At 41.4% G+C, this 19,704-nt stretch overlaps 1 protein-coding gene across 1 annotated transcript in view; it reads right to left on the bottom strand.

The window, feature by feature from the left end:
* Positions 1 to 4,241: 4,241 nt before the first annotated feature.
* The window catches only part of ush2a (Usher syndrome 2A (autosomal recessive, mild)), a 370,702-nt gene continuing 355,239 nt past the window's right edge, over positions 4,242 to 19,704 (bottom strand). The window contains exons 70-75 of the mRNA XM_042333157.1: positions 17,167 to 17,384; positions 15,716 to 15,892; positions 12,805 to 12,888; positions 10,019 to 10,248; positions 4,791 to 5,006; positions 4,242 to 4,331 (exon numbers count right to left, since the gene is read on the bottom strand). Coding sequence (XP_042189091.1) covers positions 4,242 to 4,331; positions 4,791 to 5,006; positions 10,019 to 10,248; positions 12,805 to 12,888; positions 15,716 to 15,892; positions 17,167 to 17,384 — 1,015 coding nt within the window. The remainder of the gene's footprint in view (positions 4,332 to 4,790; positions 5,007 to 10,018; positions 10,249 to 12,804; positions 12,889 to 15,715; positions 15,893 to 17,166; positions 17,385 to 19,704) is intronic.

Genomic DNA, 19,704 nt, shown 5'->3' with positions numbered 1-19,704 from the left:
GATTTTAGTTTTATTGTTTGTGACTTTCAAAAGTCATTTGCAACACTTAAAATTCTTCTGTAATGTTCAGAAATGTTCTCACTTGATTGAATTTCTGTTTGTATGTGCTCCCAGCCATCCCCTTCACCTAGATTTATTATGTCCTTATTTTCAAAAATTGCCTAAGATTACTCTTGTAAAAAATATAACGTTGGGGGAGAGGGGGCAGCATTGCAAAAAACAGGTAAGTTTGCTTCCCCTCTCTCAAATTTTATTTTCTACCGTTGCATCTCTTCATTGTCAAGGCCAATCCACCTGCCTGTTCTCAACCAAACATATCCAGGATTCTAAACAGGTAGTAAACTTATGGAACAGGCTCCATAGGAAGACAGTGGAAGCAGAAAATATAATTTGTTTCAAGAACAAATTAGATAGATTTCTACAAGAAAATAAGATCTCAGGATACAGTATATTTGGGACACGACATGTCAAGTGACTGCCAGGATGGTGGAAGGCGAACTAGATGGACCTTGGTCTTCTTTCGTCTAGCAAATTCTTATGTTCTCGACCATGATCCGATGTGGGAAGCCTGACTGGTTTCCTCTTCCCTAACCGAAAGGCTGACTGGAGCAATTCCAGTTGATGCCCTGTCTGAGATCAGCCAGCTCTCATACAGGGCATTGAATTGGAGCCTGAAGTCTTGCAGTCTGTCTGGCAGGTGGCTTTAGCACTCGGCCACTGGTGCAGTTGATACAAACCTTCCAGAGATTTATAAATCCACAATGTCTGCAATAAGGTACTGCAATGTAAATCTGGACCGAATTCATCTGAGCTCAGTGAGCTCGCTCAGCTCTATTAACAGAAGTACAGGTATTTTAACAGACAAGGGACTCTATGCCACATATTGGATGAGTTTTGCTGTGGTAAAACTGATATCATGTAACTAAACAGCAGCCTACAGGGAGTTTTGAATACCCAGAGCTTTCATTATGAATTATTTATATAGAATCTCATGTCAGCTTGTTGCTGCTGTTCATACTGCTCGCTCATCAACATTGTTCTGATAGGCACAGATGACCTGATTTTCCTTGTAAATCATTAACACCCCAAGAGTCTTCTTAGTTGTTAGTCTTCTCATTGTTACACTCTCAGGCGTGGAATGCATTAAGGCAAAAAAAAAGTTTCAACACAGGTGTCAAAACTCTGGAGTCACTCTCGCTTTGTGGGAGATTCTTTGTCTCTCATTCCTTAGAAGACTTTCAAGCTTAAGAATGAAGGAGCATCTGTTTGTAAAAGCTGTTTTCCACATGTGGATTCTCATCACTATGCTTAAGAGTATCCAAACCAAACTGAGATTTCCATACATCTCACCTATACATGGAAATCTCAGAGATAGAGTGTTGGAATGGAATGCGCACTCTGTCCTTGGAGGGACGTATCCTGCTTAACTAATTCTGGGAAGTATTAGGCCCAGTTTGGCAAGAGCCAAGGCTTAGGGATCCCCAGAGTGTTTGTTGGGGTAACTCCTGGAGTCTAAGCAGTTAAACCGCATAGCTTGACATTGAGATTGCTGTCTGGCATGCTTTCCCGCTGCTTGTCCAGCTAGGACAACCCTAGTTGGGGCTTTAGCTTGCAGGGTTAACAGGAGCTGAGTGGAATGCCTCCAGTGACTGGTTTGTAAAAGCAAATCATTTCAAAAGGATTACAAAACTAAAAAGGCGAAACAATTGTAGTTCTTGAAAATGTGTTTGAACGGTTGATTCATATACTGCTGCACAGACAAAGAATTAGGGTGGGAAAATTCCCTTTGTCGCTAATATGACAAACCTATGGTGGGCTATTCCCACTACATGCATATTGGCACCAAAGAGGCTGATAAGAGTTGATGGGATTTGAGCAGGACACTGTGGTGCATTCGTCACTATTGAAAACACTAGATTTTGCTAGATTAATTGACCACCCCAACAGGGAGATATTAACCTTGGGAAGGATAACCATATCATTCCTATGTTTCACAGCTTGTTACAAACTATAAAGCAGGAAACAGAAAATAAATGAAAACAAATGTAACTCCAAAATGAATAAAGAAAAGGTCCTAAAGAATGTTAGAGGTCCTCCAGATGTTGCAAGTAGCAAAAGTTGAAAATAAGAGGTTGGAATAACAGATCTGCTGGGTCAATAAAGAAAAAAGATCAATTTGTAACCCAATTATTTCAACTGTGCTTAAGTTTGTCTGAGGTGCAGTAAACCAAATAGGGTTAAACTGACTCTGAGAAAGACCCCTCCCCATCCCCCACACACACGTTTTTTATTTGTTTATACCTTGTGTGAATTTTTTTCTTGTTAGCAATTCCACTGCAAGTATTTTGAAAATATTATACAGTCCAGCCAGGTGTAGTTTGAAGTAATCCAAGGTTGATGGTTGACAGGTCTCACTGCCTGGCTCATCGTTCAATTCTAAGAAGTCGTTCACCTAGATGCAGTACCAGTTACAATGAGGGTGAAAGGGAACCATTTTTACAGACCGATATAATGAAGAAAATCTGAGGCCTGGATATTGTAGTAAACAGGGTTCAAGAGGCGATGTTTTCAAAGAGAGAAGGGATGGAAGATCAATGGGATAATGGGAGTTTAAGGTCAACATAAAGGCTTGTTGGACATTAATGGCCTTTTCTTGTCCAACAAATGCTTATATTCTTATGCGGACCTGGGAACATCTTCAGGACCTAATTACTACTAATATGGGAGCCCTCTGTTGGACAATAAGTTCACATACAAGCCAACCACGTTTTTCTCCACAAGCCCCTAAAACCTCAAGGAAAATGTCATTTTCTACCATCGGTACAGGTCCGTTCACATCACTGTGTTTGCAATGCATTATTCTCAAACCTGACATCTCATCCCAGTGATGTGTGTGCTGTTCAGCCGACTACTTCAGTGCTGACATAAAGATGCTGATGTTGCCCCCAAATTAGCACAAAACAACTATTTTCGTGTTATTTACAGTTGTAAAATGTGGAGACTAGCAATGGAAGAATTACAATGGCTATATAAAAATAATCTCTAGCACTCTCCAGCACAACCTCGTGAAGTGAGACCTTCTGAGGTTTTGTAGAACAGAGTCGGGAACATAGCCAAAAAACCAAGAGGTCTCAGAATACAGGTGTCAGAATACAGGAAGAAACAGCAATTTACAAAAGAGTACCAAAATAAGAGCATATAATAATAATAATCCTTGAATTTGATATAGCGCTTTATCATGTTGTTGAGATGGCTCAAAGGTGTTTTACAGAATATATTGTAAAGTGGATCGACTGTAGGAAAGGGACTATGCAGTGCAGAGGAGGTCTTTGTGTTAGCAGTTACTGCTACAAGTGCTGATAACAGTAGAACAATTAAAATGAAGGCAGTTATATTATCCTGTGGTAAATTGCATGCACTGTTAATGGCACATAAGTGCCTGCCACAGAGAGATCTTAACCCACCAGATTGCAGAACTCTGCCACTCCCTCTCAGTAATACTCTTCACAGACACTGCCCCTCCTTGGTTCCTGGAGATAGATGCCTGTTGAACTCTCATTTTCTTTTGCCACAGTTTGCAAGCTCTTCTGGGCTGCCTTACAGTCCAGTCCTTGGTTGTCTCTGGGATCTCAGAGTTTCCATTGCAAACTTATCTAACTGTACATTTACAAGTACACATATAACAAAAAAAATTTGAATACCAATCCCACTTATTATTCTGTTCACTCCTGAGACAAAACCTCAACCTTTACCTGGGGGTAAAGAACACCCATATATCAACACTTGTAAGTTAAACCAGGGAGAATAATTTGGGAAACATTATTTAAAAAAAACTTTTCTTTACTGAGCTTAATTGGCTGGTTTAGGCTGAAAGAAAAAAAATACTTTTAACAACCTCGAAGGAGAACCGGGAATAATTATTGTTGTAGCCTAAACAACGCCTCCAATTCTCCCTGCTCATTTACAAAATGCCCAATTGGCATTAACTTTATAAACTAGATGAAAATAGATCCCAGCATCCATAATGATAACTGCCCTGAAATGAATTCATTGAAAGGAACTTGCTGCAGCTAGTTTAGAACCGCACACACAAAACAACATGTACAGTATTGATGATGGTGAGCGGCAAGAATGATTTGCTAAACGCATATTTACTGATTTGTTTCCCAACACCTATTGCACGACCTAGATATATTACACAAAACTTTAAAACAGAACTCTTAATATGCAAGGAGCAATAGCTACAGCTGAGTGTCAGTGAATATAGTGTGCTCTTTTGTAACTGTACTGAAACCTTTGATTGACTCCAAAAGTTCTTCATCATCTGGGTACTGAAACACAAATGAAAAGGGAATTAGATAAGCATCCACCGTTTACAGCATCTTCAAATGCTTGAAAGAGATTTAGACCTGAGGGTCATTTAATCAAACGTAATGCACAATAAGATTCAATCATGTCATGAAATCTTTGTTAATTAAGATTTGATTGAATGAATAATCATGGCTTCACTTTCGAACTTGTACAATTTGCACCGAATCTGAAAATGGGATCACTCTGATCATTGCTTCCAAAATTCTGTGCATTTCTTCCATGAGTCCTGCACATTGTAATAATAATCCTTGCATTTGATATAGCACTTTATCACTTCTTTGAGACGTCTCAAAGCGCTTCACAGAATACATTGTAAAGTTAATTGACTGTATACTTTATGGGCAAAACACGGCAGCCAATTGCACACAGCAGTGTCCCACAAACATTAAGTGACTTTTACGTATTAATGATTTAATTACCATTCCGCTGTCGCGACCCTGCAAAAGAGAATCCCACATTGAGTCTTCAAGCAAGGACTTTTTGTCGTGAGTATTGATAAGCTGACTGACGCTTCGGTGCAGTGAGGTCTTGGAATAGACCTGGCTCAGCTGGTTCTGGCTTGGCACACGTAGCACTGACATGGTCCGATTGCTGAGCTGAGATCCAGGTTCTGGGATTTTTGTGTCAGTGAGCCCCTGCAAGTCAAAGGAATCATGAGCAAAGATGAAAGTGACAACAACAGCTTGCACTTATACAGCACGCAGGGTGGCATATTAGAGCACTCAGAAAGCAATCGAACAAGTTGATCTAAAATAAGGCTCTGTTTACTACAGCAAAGAGTGTGTCAATGAGACTGGGAGAGGAATGAGTTAAATTCCTTTTGCTGCTTTGTGCAATGACATTGATGATGGGTATTTATAATGGGATTTTAATTAGACTTCTAACCACTGCCTCAGTATTCCTGTGCAGTAAAGGGAGGAACAGCCACCACCAGTCAGACTAATATGTCAGACCAATTTCTGCCGTTTTTGCCTCTCATACCAAGGATCAGAGACCAGTGAGTGTTCCTTTTGCTTACAGTAGTTCCAGTGTATTTACTATGCACAGAATGTAATATGCCACGCACAAAAAACAGGATTGCATTGCACTTTACAGTAAACATTGATGCAAGGGAAAAGGACTCAGTGACGAGTTATTCAGAATGGTGAGTTAGGTAAATGTATAAATACTGTACATAAATAAATGCGGCCAGGATACTGACAGAATGATGACTTGAGTGTTAGTGACAAGTTAAGGCAGGGTCGAAATATCAAGATTTACTGTATTTGGTGCCATTCCTCAACAGGCAGCAGGGAGAGCATGGATACAGCTGTACAAGAAAAAATCCTTTTTAAAATAACATTTATTTGGCATAATACTGAGGCAAAGGCATTAAAGGGAAGGTAAAGAATATCCTGCACTATCATGAAGAATATGAAATCTGTCCACAGAGTAATATGTTTCCTACTGTTTGGCAATATGAGTTGAGATCCCCGCTGATGATGCCGAATGCGAACAGCAATGGATCACAAGCCCAATCCACCACGCTGACAATTGACGTAGTATTTTATTCAATGCCATCATACTACAAATTTATTTCACGCACAGTGGGGGGAAGGAGGAGATTTGCGTGTCTTGTAAATTTGTAAATCTGTCAGATGTAAGCCTGGCTTAGTCGGTAGCACTATTAACTCTGAATCAGAGGCTATAGGTTCAAGTTCCACGTCAGGTGCTTTATGCTTATAGTTCAGGCTGACACTCCAATACAGTGCTGAGGATAAGAACTTAAACAGAGTTCCCATTTGACTGGTAGAGTTAAAGATCCCGTTTCACTATTTGAAGAGAGAGCCCTGGTGAGCTGGCCAACCAGATAAATTCAGTCATTTTTTTTACGTCATGGATGTTCATTGGGCATTGCTGTTTGCAAATTGGCTGCCACGTTTGCCTATTATGCAAGTCATTGCACTTCAGAGAAAAGTACAGAAAACTAACTTCAAAACAAAAAGGCTATATTTAAGAATTCGATGAATTCTGGATGCTCTGAAATGTTAATAGGGTAAATTTAGTCCCAAATTTAGTGGAATTTCTACCCGTACATCTGCATGTTTTCATAAAACGTTGTCAAACAGCTTTCATTGAAGAAAATGCCTCGCTAACATTGAGGAGATTGTAAATTCACACACTCCATGCAGCACAAACCATGCAATTAGTTCAGTTCAGCAAGGCCCAAGTCTTGCTTGAGTTATTCACAGCATCATGTGAGGCTACACGCCCTCTGGCATACCTCAAAGCACATTGTATAGCTCTTAAGTGTGACAGAACCTGAAGAATCTGAGGGCTCTGCAACAGAGTCAAACTAAGAAGAGAAAGATAATGTTAACAGCTACGCTCCAGTCACATTGTACAAGGTGGAGTATACTAGCGGTGATGAGGTCTGGTTTAGACAGTAAATGTGGAACTTGATCTTTCCATAGTTAGAATATTTCAAATTATTGACATTTATATTCATCGAATGAAGAATAACAATTTTGATTTTTTCGTGGTTATGTTCCTTGATTCAAATCATCACCACCATCAATTTACATTTATGTACAGTCTTTCATGTTGGGATGACATCTCAGAGCGCTTCACATAGCCGACTGGGTGTCCAAGCTGGGCCAGGGGGAGTTGAGTGAAAATGGGGGGAGGGGGAGCGTAGGTGGGCGAAAACATGGTCGAAAAGATAAGTCTTAAGGTGGGTTTAAAGGTGTGGGGTGGGGGCGGGGGGGGGGGGAGGAGGAAAGGCAGAGGGACACCGAGACATAAAGGATGGGAGTGATGGAAAATAACCAGCCAGAGATCCCTCTACCTGGCAAGCCCATGTTAATTGGTGTGAGGTGGGAATAGTTTCAAGCTTGGCTATGTTAATATTGCTTTGTATGGTTGAATAGCCTGCTGACTGTAAACATTTAGGCTCTCACCTGAAGAGGGTTGCCAGAGGGTTACCATTCCAGTGAATCTGCACTTCTAGACTTTCAGGGCAAGAAAACTGAAAAAACCTTCTAACTTGAAAGGTCAAAAATAAGCATGATGCAAAATAAACGATGATATGACCTACAAAAAAAAATTCCAATTTGTCAGTAGAAATTTCTGTGTAAACTCAGGTAACAATTCTCTACGGGTTGGCAGATTTACCAAGCTTTGCAACGTGAGTTTGCATTGTTAATATGCCAGACTTTCTCAGACTATTGATCTGCAAAAGTGTAATGGTCTGGCATCTGAGCATGGTATTGGGATTTCTGTGGTACATTGTGTCAATAATAAAGCACAAGTGGTAGGATCCAAGCACCACAATCATAACCTGGTTCATTCCCAAGATACACAATATAAATATAAGCAGGCTATTTGATTTAAACTGTGAGACTGGAACAAATGATTCCAATCTTAGTTAACAAGCTAAAACGTGACTGAGAATAGATTTCCCCTCAGTGAGTACAGACTCCCCCACAAGAGCAGTAAGAGCTGCAGATCCCTGACTATCCAGTGCATTGGGACATCCTCCTGATGTGAAATGTGCTATACAAATATAATTTGTTGTTGTGTTGAAGTACTCCTGAAACATACAAGCACCAATGGAACCATTGTTAGTTAATAGAGACGGATACAGGTTGAGATGAGAAAACGGTGTAAAGAAAATAATGGTTTTGTTGGGGCTGGTGATGGGGATATTGGCCTGTGAAAGGAAATACAGACAACAGGAACTATCTATGCAGAACATTTCCTTAGAAGATGAAGGAGAGCTAGAGAAAATATTCCATGTTTTTTGGAGAGAGGAAGCTTAATGAAACATGTTCCTACGGCATTGAGGTGAGAGTACTGTGGTCATGGAACAACAACATATTATTTTATGCAGTCGGAAGCAGGACTGGTTGAAGAAGCCTTTAAAAGGATGCAAATGCTATTTTTTGTTAATGTGGTGGATTAACAAACACCCTAGACTTCACCAAAAAGATCATATTGAGCTGACTTAAAACAGACATCACTCACCGCTTGTACCAATTTAGAACTCAGTAAGCTACTTACCTTGTCCTGGGGTGTTTCTTCCACAAGTGGGGTAGGTACAAGAGGGACTTGCAACGTGGCTATATTGGAATATTGACTAGAGGCATTATCATCTTTAGAGGTTTTCTTGGCCAGGAAACACAGAACAGTTAATAATGTCAAGAAAGAAAGAGAAAAGAAAGTTCAGTTGAAATTTTAAGCATAAACAGGAATAAAGCGAGTTGAGGTAAATAATAAGGAATAAAGTGATTTCAGATTAAGATCGATTAGAGTCAGATTGTTTGATAGGGTTCAAACGTTCAGTACATAGCGACAGCTTTGTTAAGAATTCCATTTTGCCAAGATTTAAACGCTGACTTTAATGGTCAGAGTCTTCCCCAAGTTGAATTTAAGTGACCTGTATGGATTGAGTTTATCTTTACAATCTGCTGGAGGATTCAGTACTTCTCATCAATGTATTTACAAAACAATGTGGAAAAAAATCTAACTCTGCAAGAAAATGCAAGAAGCTGCCATTGCGTGTTTAAGAATGTGGCATCCTATGGATTCTGAACAGTAAAATGTGCCAATATCTAAAATTGCAGACGTAAAATACAAACTCTGTCAGGTCTGCACCATCCAGGATAAATGCAAAGAGGGCAAAATAATTTAATAACAGCTTGCATTTATATAGCACCGTTCAAGCAGGATGGCACGGTGCCGGGGTTGGACGCTGAGCAAGGGGAAAGTGAGAGGGGGAGGTGATAATTTAAGTTTGACAGATGGACTACAATGAAAGACAAGGGGAGTCAATGTTTGTGTCAACGGCCTCATGTGTTGCATCTGCTATATGGCACTTTTGTGATACACGAAGGGCCAGGTGAGGGCTTGAGGAGTCAAAGTAAAACAACTAAAACAAATTTACAATATAATTGCAATAGCATTTATACTTATATAGTGCCTTTCACCTCAGGAGGATGCCCCAAACCGCATAAGATAGTGCTCGTCTAATGCAGAATAGTTTTCTTCCTGATATACATGCATTCATTTCATCGAGGCTTGACTTTCAAACTCCTTGCTTGTTGGCCTTCCCAATTTCTCCCTCCATAGGCTGCAGATCATCCAGAACTCTGCAGCCCATGTACTCTCCGTGACCCTATCACCCCCATCCTCACCCAACTCCACTGGCTTCCCATCACACAAAGGATACAGTTCAAGATCCTGGTCCTCACCTTCAAAGCCCTCCTGGTATTGCTCTCTCCTACCTCTGCAACATCCTAACCCCCTACCATCCTGCCTGCTCCCTTCACTCAGCAGGTTTCGGCCTGCTTCACGTCCCCCACCTCGCTCACCCCTCCATTGGCAGGCGGGCCTTCTGCCACTCTGCCCCCACGCTTTGGAATTTTTCCCACACTCCCTCTGCCTCACCCCCTCCCTTCAAGACCAATCTCAAGACTCTCCTCTTTGACCGTGCTTTTGATCACCCTGCTTCTCCCCCTGCCCTCCACCCTCCCCAATCCCGACCCCCAGCTCGGGTCAGAAACTCTTAACTGTCCTGCGCCTTGGGATATCCTCCCAACGTGAAAGGTGCTATACAAATGTAATTTTGTTGTTGTTGATATTAACAGAAGATTCCCAAACAACTTACCATAAAGGATTCATTGGGCACGTTTGTTCTCTTCTGCAATGGGACTAAAGGTGGCCTTTCACGTTTATATGGTTGCTTATTGACTGCTCTTTGGAGAAGCAGAGCCAAGATGATAGCCACAAACAGCAACCCAAGAATTGCCATTAGGATAATGAACCAAAGTTCACTGTAGAATGGAGTCCTTGCTGGATGTACCCCTGTTTTTCCATCAGCAGTAGGTAGAAAAGGATCTTCAAAACAAGAATTCACATAAATTTTCTTTAAAATGCTAAAAATTATTCTTTATTTTTTTTGGTGGGGAGAAAGGGTTGCAGAGAAACATGCTTGTATTAGTCATGCTTTAGTGTAAAGAGGAACCTCAATCCAACGCATTTTGGTATAGCTCTGCAACTCTTACATTACAAGTAATTGTGGACTAATTGGAAGTATAGTGTTGACTAGTGTCTGACTGCTGGGTCATTGGGGCACTGATGATATCACTTCCTACCAAAAACTGGAAGTGACATAACCCGTGGTTTCTACACATAGTATGGAGGTACGCACCACACAGAAAGTGATGTCAGTGATGATCCAGAGGTCAGCCATTTTTTGTATCTTATTTATAATGCAATCCCTGAGATATTGAACTTGTGGCCGTCGGTCATACTATATCCGAGATTTCCTTGTAGTTCTTTTATTGAAATAGTTGAGATGACATTTGAGATGTCTATTGCATTGATTGGGAATTTGCACCAGGCAGTCTGTGTGTACTTAGCGTGCCTTACTATGTTCAGAATTATTCACAAAGTTTCTTTCACACCAAAGTGGTTCCACTGTAAAAGGCTGTGTGGTTGCAGATGTCATGCAGAATGGGGTTCCTCTATGACATGTGGAGCTATCCCATCCTATTATGGTTGCTCGTTTATGGAAGGCATTTATGCTGTTTCTCTTTCATGACAATACTTGGTAAAAAGCATGACATTCACTGAAACTAGTCAGTATTCCACAAACTGGCTGAAAGCTGCTGAAGGCTGCCTACATGCCTGCTGCTGGCACTTTGAGGCTCCACTACTTGCACAAAGTCTGTGGGAAATTGCTTTTCATCAGCTATTGAAACTCGGTGCATTCATGTGGGAGAAAGGAAAGAGGGGAATTGGGGAAGAAGGCTAGGGAGGTGGGGGGTTAGAATGGGGGAAGGCTCATGTGCAGTATAAACACCAACACAGACTAGTTGGTGCTGTGGAGTCTATGTAATTCTGTGTAATTGCCTGGGACGTTGGCATCAGTAAAATATTCCTTAGATGATAATTATCACAAGTAATCATTGAAAGTGGCATGTTCAGCCCATTTGTTCTTAATGTTGAGACCTGCCTCAATATCTTATTTTTTGTAGATCTCACAGTGGGTGTTGTTTGATCTTACCTCTTGTGGCCAAACAATCCGTTATAAGGAAATGGAGGTCCGAATCCTCCTTCAGCTTGCTACATGGACTGGCTAAGTGAGATCAGAGACACGTGAAACTTTAGTGATTAGAGATGACATATATTGTAAACTCTAGTGCATAAGTCACACCTTCATGCATGCTAGAGGTCAGTGTAACCAGAATCCTTGCTCGAGGGCTGCTCCTAGGAAAACTGTAACAAACCGAGTGATAATAAATAATCCTTGCATTTGATATAGCACTTTTCACGTCGGGAGGACATCCCAAAGCGCTTCACAGAACACACTGTAAAGTGAATTGACTGTATATTTGTGGGCGAACGCGGCAGCCAATTGCACACAGCAATGTCCCACAAAGAGTTGTAGATTGAAAATGACCAATTTATTATTGTTTTTGGTGTTGGAGGGATTATTATTAGACGTGTGAAGTAAGGAAACTTGCCGAAGGTTTCGCCCTGCCTGGAATTGAACTCAGGTCTCTCGCTTGCAAAGCGAGTGCTCTAACCACTGAGCTACAAGACTCCACAATGGACACTCATCTGATGGACACTCATCTGCAATGTCATTCCTCACGCAGCAAGCTTTTTATTTCAGGCGTGCCATTTGTGGGATATTGCAAAGACGCATCCTTCCCTGGATTTCTGCGCCCCCCAAGACTATTTTAATAGAACTTGCTCAACGCTCTGATAGCTCTGTTTCCTGTTAACATTCCCTTGGCTTCTATGCAAAACATAGAAAAGGAGTTCACATTCAATAAACCTATGAAAGGATGTCCAGAGTCACACAAACTTTAGTGACTTGCTACCACAAGGAGTAGTTGAGGCGAATAGCATAGGTGCATTTAAGGGGAAGCTAGATAAGTATATGAGGGAGAAAGGAATAGAATATTATGCTGATAGGCTTACTTGAGGAAGGGCAGGAGGAGGCTTATGTGGAGCATAAATGTTGGCAAAGACCAGTTGGTCCAAATGGTCTGTTTCTGTGCTGCATATTCTATGTATTCTATGTAATGTAATTCTATGTAAAACCATAAGTCTCTCAAGGGTCACAGGTTAGGAGTAAAGGGGCCACGGTATTTACTATTGTTTTAAATGCTCTAAAATCAGGGGATGTAGGTTGTAAAGAAAGAATTTAGTGAGGGATAAGAGTAAAATACACAAGTGAGGCTTATACTCAAGAAGTTGCAGTGTATGGATTAGGTCCTTTTTCTTGTAATCTTATTCAGTTTTCCTGAATTGATTTACGTGTCTTCAAATGACTGGAATCAACTCTTTTCTTAATCTGCACATCCACTGATACACATAAAAGTATCACTAATTTCTGGGCTATTCAAAAATAAAGGCAATGGCAATGTAGAATATACTCACCAACACCTGTGGTTGTGTTGTATGAAGTAATGGAGGTGCTGGTACTTCCCATATCTGTTGTGCAAACAACCCGGAACAGAAAAGCTACAATACAAGGAGATGATAATTACTGATCTGACACTCAGATTTTTACATACAATATAATTTTGGCCCAGCACCAAAATATCTAATAAGCCTTGCATTTGATGTCTTATCACATCATTGATGCATCCACAAATTTCACAGACAAATTGTACACAGCACTGTCACACAAATAGCCCAAAGTGAATGACTGATTTTATTTGGGGGACTGATTTGCAAGGACAGTGATTTGGAAACCTCCTCCTCACTTTCAAATAGTGCCGTGGGATCTTTAACATCTATTTGTGGAGTCCTGTAGCTCAGTGGTTAGAGCACTCGCTTTGCAAGTGAGAGACCTGAGTTCAATTCCAGGCAGGGCGAAACCTTGGGCAAGTTTCCTTACTCCACACGCCTAATAATAATCCCTCCAAAAAACAAAAACAATAATTAAATTGGTCATTTTTAATCTACGACTGTGCGCAATTGGCTGCCGCATTCGCCCACAAATATACAGTCAATTCACTTTACGCTTTGGGACGTCCTCCCGACGTGAAAAGCGCTATATCAAATGCAAGGATTATTATTATTATTATCCTCCTGACGAGAAAAGCGCTATATCGAATGCAAGGATTATTATTATTATTATTATTATTATTATTATTATTATCTGAACAGACAGACGGGACCTCAGTTTAACATATCATCTGAAGGACAGTGCCTTAAACATTGCAGCACACCCCCAGCACTGGAGATTCAGCCTAAATAAATAAAATTTTCTCTTTACACTGTAGAAGTTGGCATTGACAAATGAGAACATGCGGATATACTCGGGATGGGGGAGTTACTGCAGTGTTATTTTTGGATGAGATAAAGCAGAGTATTTATCAACATGCTTTTTAAAACAAATCCCATGATACACAGAGGGCTTCTTGTTCAATATTGCCATTAAATTCCACACTCCAGGATGAAAATTTGCAATGTTTTGATGTGTTAATTAATACCTATGGTGCTAATTAACACATGCATTGAATTTTGTGACCCAATGATAATTAACGCATTGACTGGCTATCCCAGGGTGCTGGAGCACACACCCTCCAATGGCTGCTCTGAGAAGCCGGCTGTACTGTGTAGTGGACCTCCAGTTCATGGATCACATTGGTTCGTAGATAACAGCAAAACTTTACAAGTAAAGCTGGACTTCCGTAAATCTATTCCTGATGCTGCAGTCTGAAAGCCGAATTCAATGGACACGGGCTTCCCAGACACAACAAACTGATGGTGTTGTGGATTTTGCATCAAACGCATTCAGGAACCAGTTGTGTTAATTATCATAAGGTCTCTAAATTCAATGCATATGTTAATTAGCACCACAACCATTAACAAATCACAATATTTAAATTTAACATCAAGCTTTAAATTAACTTCAAATGTGTAATTACACTTAGTGCATCAGCACTGGTTGGAACATTTATTATGAATATTCAAGTCAAACGTGAAAGTGCATTGAATACAGCGAGTAAACTAGGGTTCTTTCCAGTCTCACAGCTGAGGTTGTCTAACTCAGAACATGCCATAGTGACCCTTCCTGCTCCATATGGCCCATCATCAAAGTACAGCTACCAACTGATCTTATTTTTAACTTTAAAAAATTAAATTGAAACCTTACAAATGTGGCTCACTGATACACTGAATGACAGATAGAAAACTTATGAAGTAAAATGCATAGCAGTTGGGCAAAGGCATACTGTGGAGTAATTTGCTGTGATGTAAATAGGATGGGAAGCACTAATTCTGATTTAAGTTTGCTGTCTAATTTAAAAGATTATAAAAAATCTTTCAATACGAAAGTTGTCACTGAGTGCAAGGAAAGAAGCCAGTGAACAAACCTTGCTCTTCAGTACTTTCTCACAGTTTGGCAACTTACAATGGGATTTGGAGCTGAATGAAGAGATGAAGGGCTATTCTTCAATAATAATAATTATCTTCTCCATGACATCTCAGTTTATAACTAAAGTCAAATGACACACTCTTGTTTGTGAGACTGTTTGTGAGACACTCCTGTGGCCAATTGGCTGCTATGTTTTGGCCCACAATTTACCTACAGTATATTCTGTGAAGTGCTTTGAGATATCTTGAAGACTTGATAAGGCACTATATCAAATACAAGGTTTATTATTATTATTTGTATTCAATTTGGATGAAGAACAATTAATCCATGAATACAATACTGCCACAGAATATTATAAATATTCGATGACCTGTTATGCCATGGACCAAATTTTAAGTGAGAAGGTGGTCTGGAAACCTGACACCACACTTCTGCTAATGCCACTGTGTAATTGCAATATCATACAAGTTTACATTTATATATAGCATCAGGAGGACATCCCAAAGTGCTTAACAATAATGGCTTGGCACATGAGCTGGTGGTGGGTGGCAAGGGTGTGAGGAAGTGAAAGATAACCGAAAGTGCGGTCAAATAAATTGGTCACCAAGTTATTAAGAGCAGTCAAGGATGAGACTACTATTGAGATTACTTGTTTGGGGAACCAAGGTCAGGAACACTTTGCCTTGCCACCCACAATACATTACACTGAACACCAAGTGAAGACAGGATCTGGCTTGGCTGAGATGCTCCCTGTGGTCAGAGAGCCAGTCAACACTTACAGGCAAGACTGGCACATGAATTATGTAAATTGTCTGAAGCACTGAAGGGCTCCTGGAACCGATGGAACTATTGCCCCATAGACTCAAAAGATAGCTAAGCAAAAGAGATTTTTTTTGTACAAAAAGAGGCATAAAATAAATGAAATCTGAAGAGCAACACCATGAAAAATACAAAACAACTAACTTTTGTCTGAAGTTCTTGGAAGTCGTAATATGCTGTCAAAGCCACTGTAAACTCTGACGTTGTTCTCAGTCAGTACGTACTCTCTGAGCCGTCCATTCAACTGGAATGTTTGACGCCAGTCCAGGTAGATTGCTGTCAAGTTGCTGGTTACTTTGAATGGCGCTCTGTACTGAGGCACTGGGGAGTGAAATACATTGAAAAAGTTATTGAATATTGCTGATTTGCTGGATTGTCCCAAAACAGGCAACTCATAAAACACAATATGAATTTGTTATTTTATCAACATGTATTGTTATTTTATTTAAAAAATGTGGATCTGGGCCTTTAAGCGACTTACTAAGTACATTCCTAATCATTTCCAAAGAAGCAAATCTAATGTGACATCAGCTTCCTTTTGTGAGATTTACCAGTCACTCGTGTGGACAGGTCTCGGGGAGTCTAACAAGCTAAAGATGGTCTTTGTAGAGGGAATGTCTTTTAAAAACTGGCTTTGCATTGGATTTGATAGGTTTGGGTCTACTGGGATAAAACTGAACCGATTCACTAAAACCTAAAACAATTGACTCATCCATCATGGATACAGAAGCACAATTTCTGGTTTAAAATAGTTTATAACAAAAGTTGGTTCAACACCGTTGAATTGTAATTGCAAATTTTGAATATCTGAAAACAAAATCCTGTGAAATTGTGTCTTCTGCTGGACTTATCTTCTGCCCTATCTTAAACATTTGCTTTCTTTTTCCTTTCCAGAACTCCAGTACACCTTTCCTTTCACTTTGTAGCATCCATCTTCCAGTTAATTCCGCCCCAACCCTTCCCGATTCTCACTTCATATGATTTCTCATTTCTCTTTGGCAATTTCTCAATTTAATCTTAATTAAGCTTCTTTTTGCCTCTGTTTTGAAATGTTTAGTTTGTGATTTCCCATTTTCTACACCTTATCTTTCCCTTCCTTTATTTCTTGTCTGATTCGGCTTTCTTATTTCTACCATTGCCTTAAACCTTATCTTGTGACTGAACGTTATGCATATGGTTCAGGTGTAGAACATAGGTTTCGGTTGGGCAAAGAACCCATTCACGAGATAAGGCAGCTCATTTTCAGGGAAGGTACTGACTGCTCCCTGGAAGCAGTCTGTTAGTGTAGGTGTCACACCGAGAAAAAATCAACAGTCAAGTATTTTTCACCTGAACAGTTGGACTGCAGACCCCCACCCTCTGAAACTCCATCCCACAGTCCCTCTGCCTCGCCCACTCCCTTGCTTCCTTCAAGACCAGTCTCAACTGTGCCTTTGTTCATCATCTTACACTTACCCTCCCCACCCTTCACCCCTCCTGATCCCAACCACCAGCTCGGGTGCGGATCCCTGACTGTCCAGCGTCTTGGGACGTCCTCCTGACATGAAAGGCACTATACAAATGTAATTTGTTGTTGTTGTTGTTGTTGTACTCACTCTCTTTCTGTGTAGTGATGGTAGACCAATCCGACACTGTACTGCCCACTGAGTTATAGCTTATTACTTGAAAGCTATAACTTGTATAGGGCAGCAAATTGGTCAAGTTGAAACTCTGGCCTATGCCACTGTATACAGCTTTAACAGATCCGGCAGCACAGTGCTGTGCTGTTGGCTGCACAGGCTGGGGGCAGGTGATGCGCATCTGGAGTTTGTAGCTAGAAACACATAAAGGTACAGTAACTAAAACAGACAACAAAGTCAGACACTGCATCTGCAAATGTAATAAGGATCCTAGTTATTTTCAACTAGGGATATAACGTAGTGGTTGCTTCTCCTCCAGTCCCCACACCGTCTCGTGCGGCGTTCCTCAGGGCTCTGTCCTTGGTCGCCTCCTCTTCAATATCTATGCACTCCCTGTTGGTGACATCATCAGCAGACATGGGGTCAACTTCCACATGTATGCGGATGTGGAACTCTGCCTCTCTGCTTCCATCCTTGACTCCAGGACCACTGCTGTCCTGACAGAATGTCTGTAGACATCAAGTCCTGGATGAGAACTAACTTTCTTCAGTTGAATGTCAACAAGACCGAGGCTCTCCTGATTGGCTCCCGTCAGTGCCTCCTCACCTCAGGCGCTGACAGCATCACCATCCATGGTTGCACACTCCACTTTGCTAAGCCAGTCCGGAACCTTGGGGTCTTGTTTGACCCTCAATTATCCTTTGTACCCCACATCTGCGCCACGACCCGCTCTGCCTTCCCCCACCTCAGCAATGTCACCCGGCTCCACCACTGTCTCACACCGTAGGCCGCCGAAACTCTCATACATGCTTTCATTACATCGAGGCTCGACTATGAAAACTCACTGCTTGTTGGCCTCCTCAACTCCTCCATCCATAGGCTGCAGATCATCCAGAACTCTGCAGCCCGTGTCCTCTCCCGCACCAGGCTCCGTGACTCTATCACCCCCATCCTTGCCCAACTCCACTTCAAGATCCTGGTCCTCACCTTCAAATCCCTCCAGTCTTGCTCCCTCCTACCTCTGTAACTTCCTAATCCCCTACCATCCTGCTTGCTCCCTCCGTTCAGTGGGCTCCGGTCTGCTTCATGTCCCATGCCTCGCTCGCCCCACTATTGGCGAGCGGGCCTTCCCCCACACTGCCCCACCCTCTAGAACTCTATCCCGCAGTCACTCCATTGCCACTTTCAAGACCCATCTCAAGACCCTCCTTTTCAACCATGCTTTCGATCTCCCTGCTTCCCCCCTGCCCTCCACCCTCCCTGACCCCCAGGTTGGGTCCGTAACTCTCTCTGTCCAGCCCCTTGGGATGTCCTCCCGACATAAAAGGTGCTTTACAAATGTAATTTGTCTTTGTTGTTGTTGCTTAAAGCTGTATGAAGGTAAAGTTCTTAACAGTTTGTGTTAGGAGTGTAAGGAAGCACAGAGTTAGAAAAGGTAATTCAGCCCTCCAAACCTCTCCTTCCACGGACAACAGAAAACATACTCCTCCATGGGCTTCACCCATTTATCTAATTGCTACATAGGCATTGCTTGAACCCAAAGATGATTAAATATAAATTCAAATATAAATATAAAAAAGATACAATTGAATATGACTTGGTGAATGAATGAATCTGGAGGATTGTTAACACAACATAACATGTAGGGGCAGGAATAGGACATTCGGCCCTTCGAGCCTGCCCCGCCATTCAATCATGGCTGATGTTCTAATCTAATTCCAGCTAATAACCTAACCCTGCCTTATCCCCATATCCCTTAATCCCTTTTGCAATAATAAATATATCTATCTCAGTCTTGAATATGTTCAAGGACTGAGCGTCAACAGCCCTTTGGGGTAGTGAGTTCCATACATTCACCGCCCTTTGAGTGAAGAAGTTCTTCCTCAACTCAATCCGAAAGGGCTGGCCTCTGATTTTAAAGTTGTGACCCCTGGTTTTAGTTTCTCCAACCAGGGGAAACAATCTCCCACTATCCATTCTATCATGCCCTTTGATGATCTTATAGGTTTCTATGAGATCCCCTCTAATTCTTCTATATTCTAGAGAATATAGGCCCAAATTGGTCAACCTATCCTCGTAACTCATCCCCTTCATCCCTGGTACTAACCTAGTAAATCTACGCTGCACCCCTTCCAAGGCAAGTATGTCCTTCCTTAAATAAGGAGACCAAAACTGCACACAGTGATTGTTGGCCAGGGTATCAGGAGAAATTCATTTCTATTTTATCAATTAGTGCTATGGAATCTTTAACTTCTACTGGAACAGGCAGACAAAACAAGGTTGGAAGAACATCTTTTTTCCTCCACTCAATCCTCCTCCACCACCTCTCCTCCCACCTCAAACTTCAAGGTTCTGTCCTTGACTGGTTCAGGTCCTACCTTTCACACTGGCTCCACTTTGTCGCAGCAAACGGCTTCTCCTCCAGCCCCCGCACCATCTCTTGCGGTATTCCTCAGGGTTCTGTCCTCGGTCCCCTCCTCTTCATCCTCTACATGCTTCCCCTTGGTGACATCA

The sequence above is a fragment of the Callorhinchus milii genome, unplaced genomic scaffold (genome assembly GCF_018977255.1).
Source record: "Callorhinchus milii isolate IMCB2004 unplaced genomic scaffold, IMCB_Cmil_1.0 Scaffold3, whole genome shotgun sequence".
In the NCBI taxonomy this organism is placed as follows: domain Eukaryota; kingdom Metazoa; phylum Chordata; class Chondrichthyes; order Chimaeriformes; family Callorhinchidae; genus Callorhinchus; species Callorhinchus milii.
The sequence above is the reverse complement of the archived record's forward strand: the minus strand, read 5'-3'. Positions and strand labels throughout refer to the sequence as shown.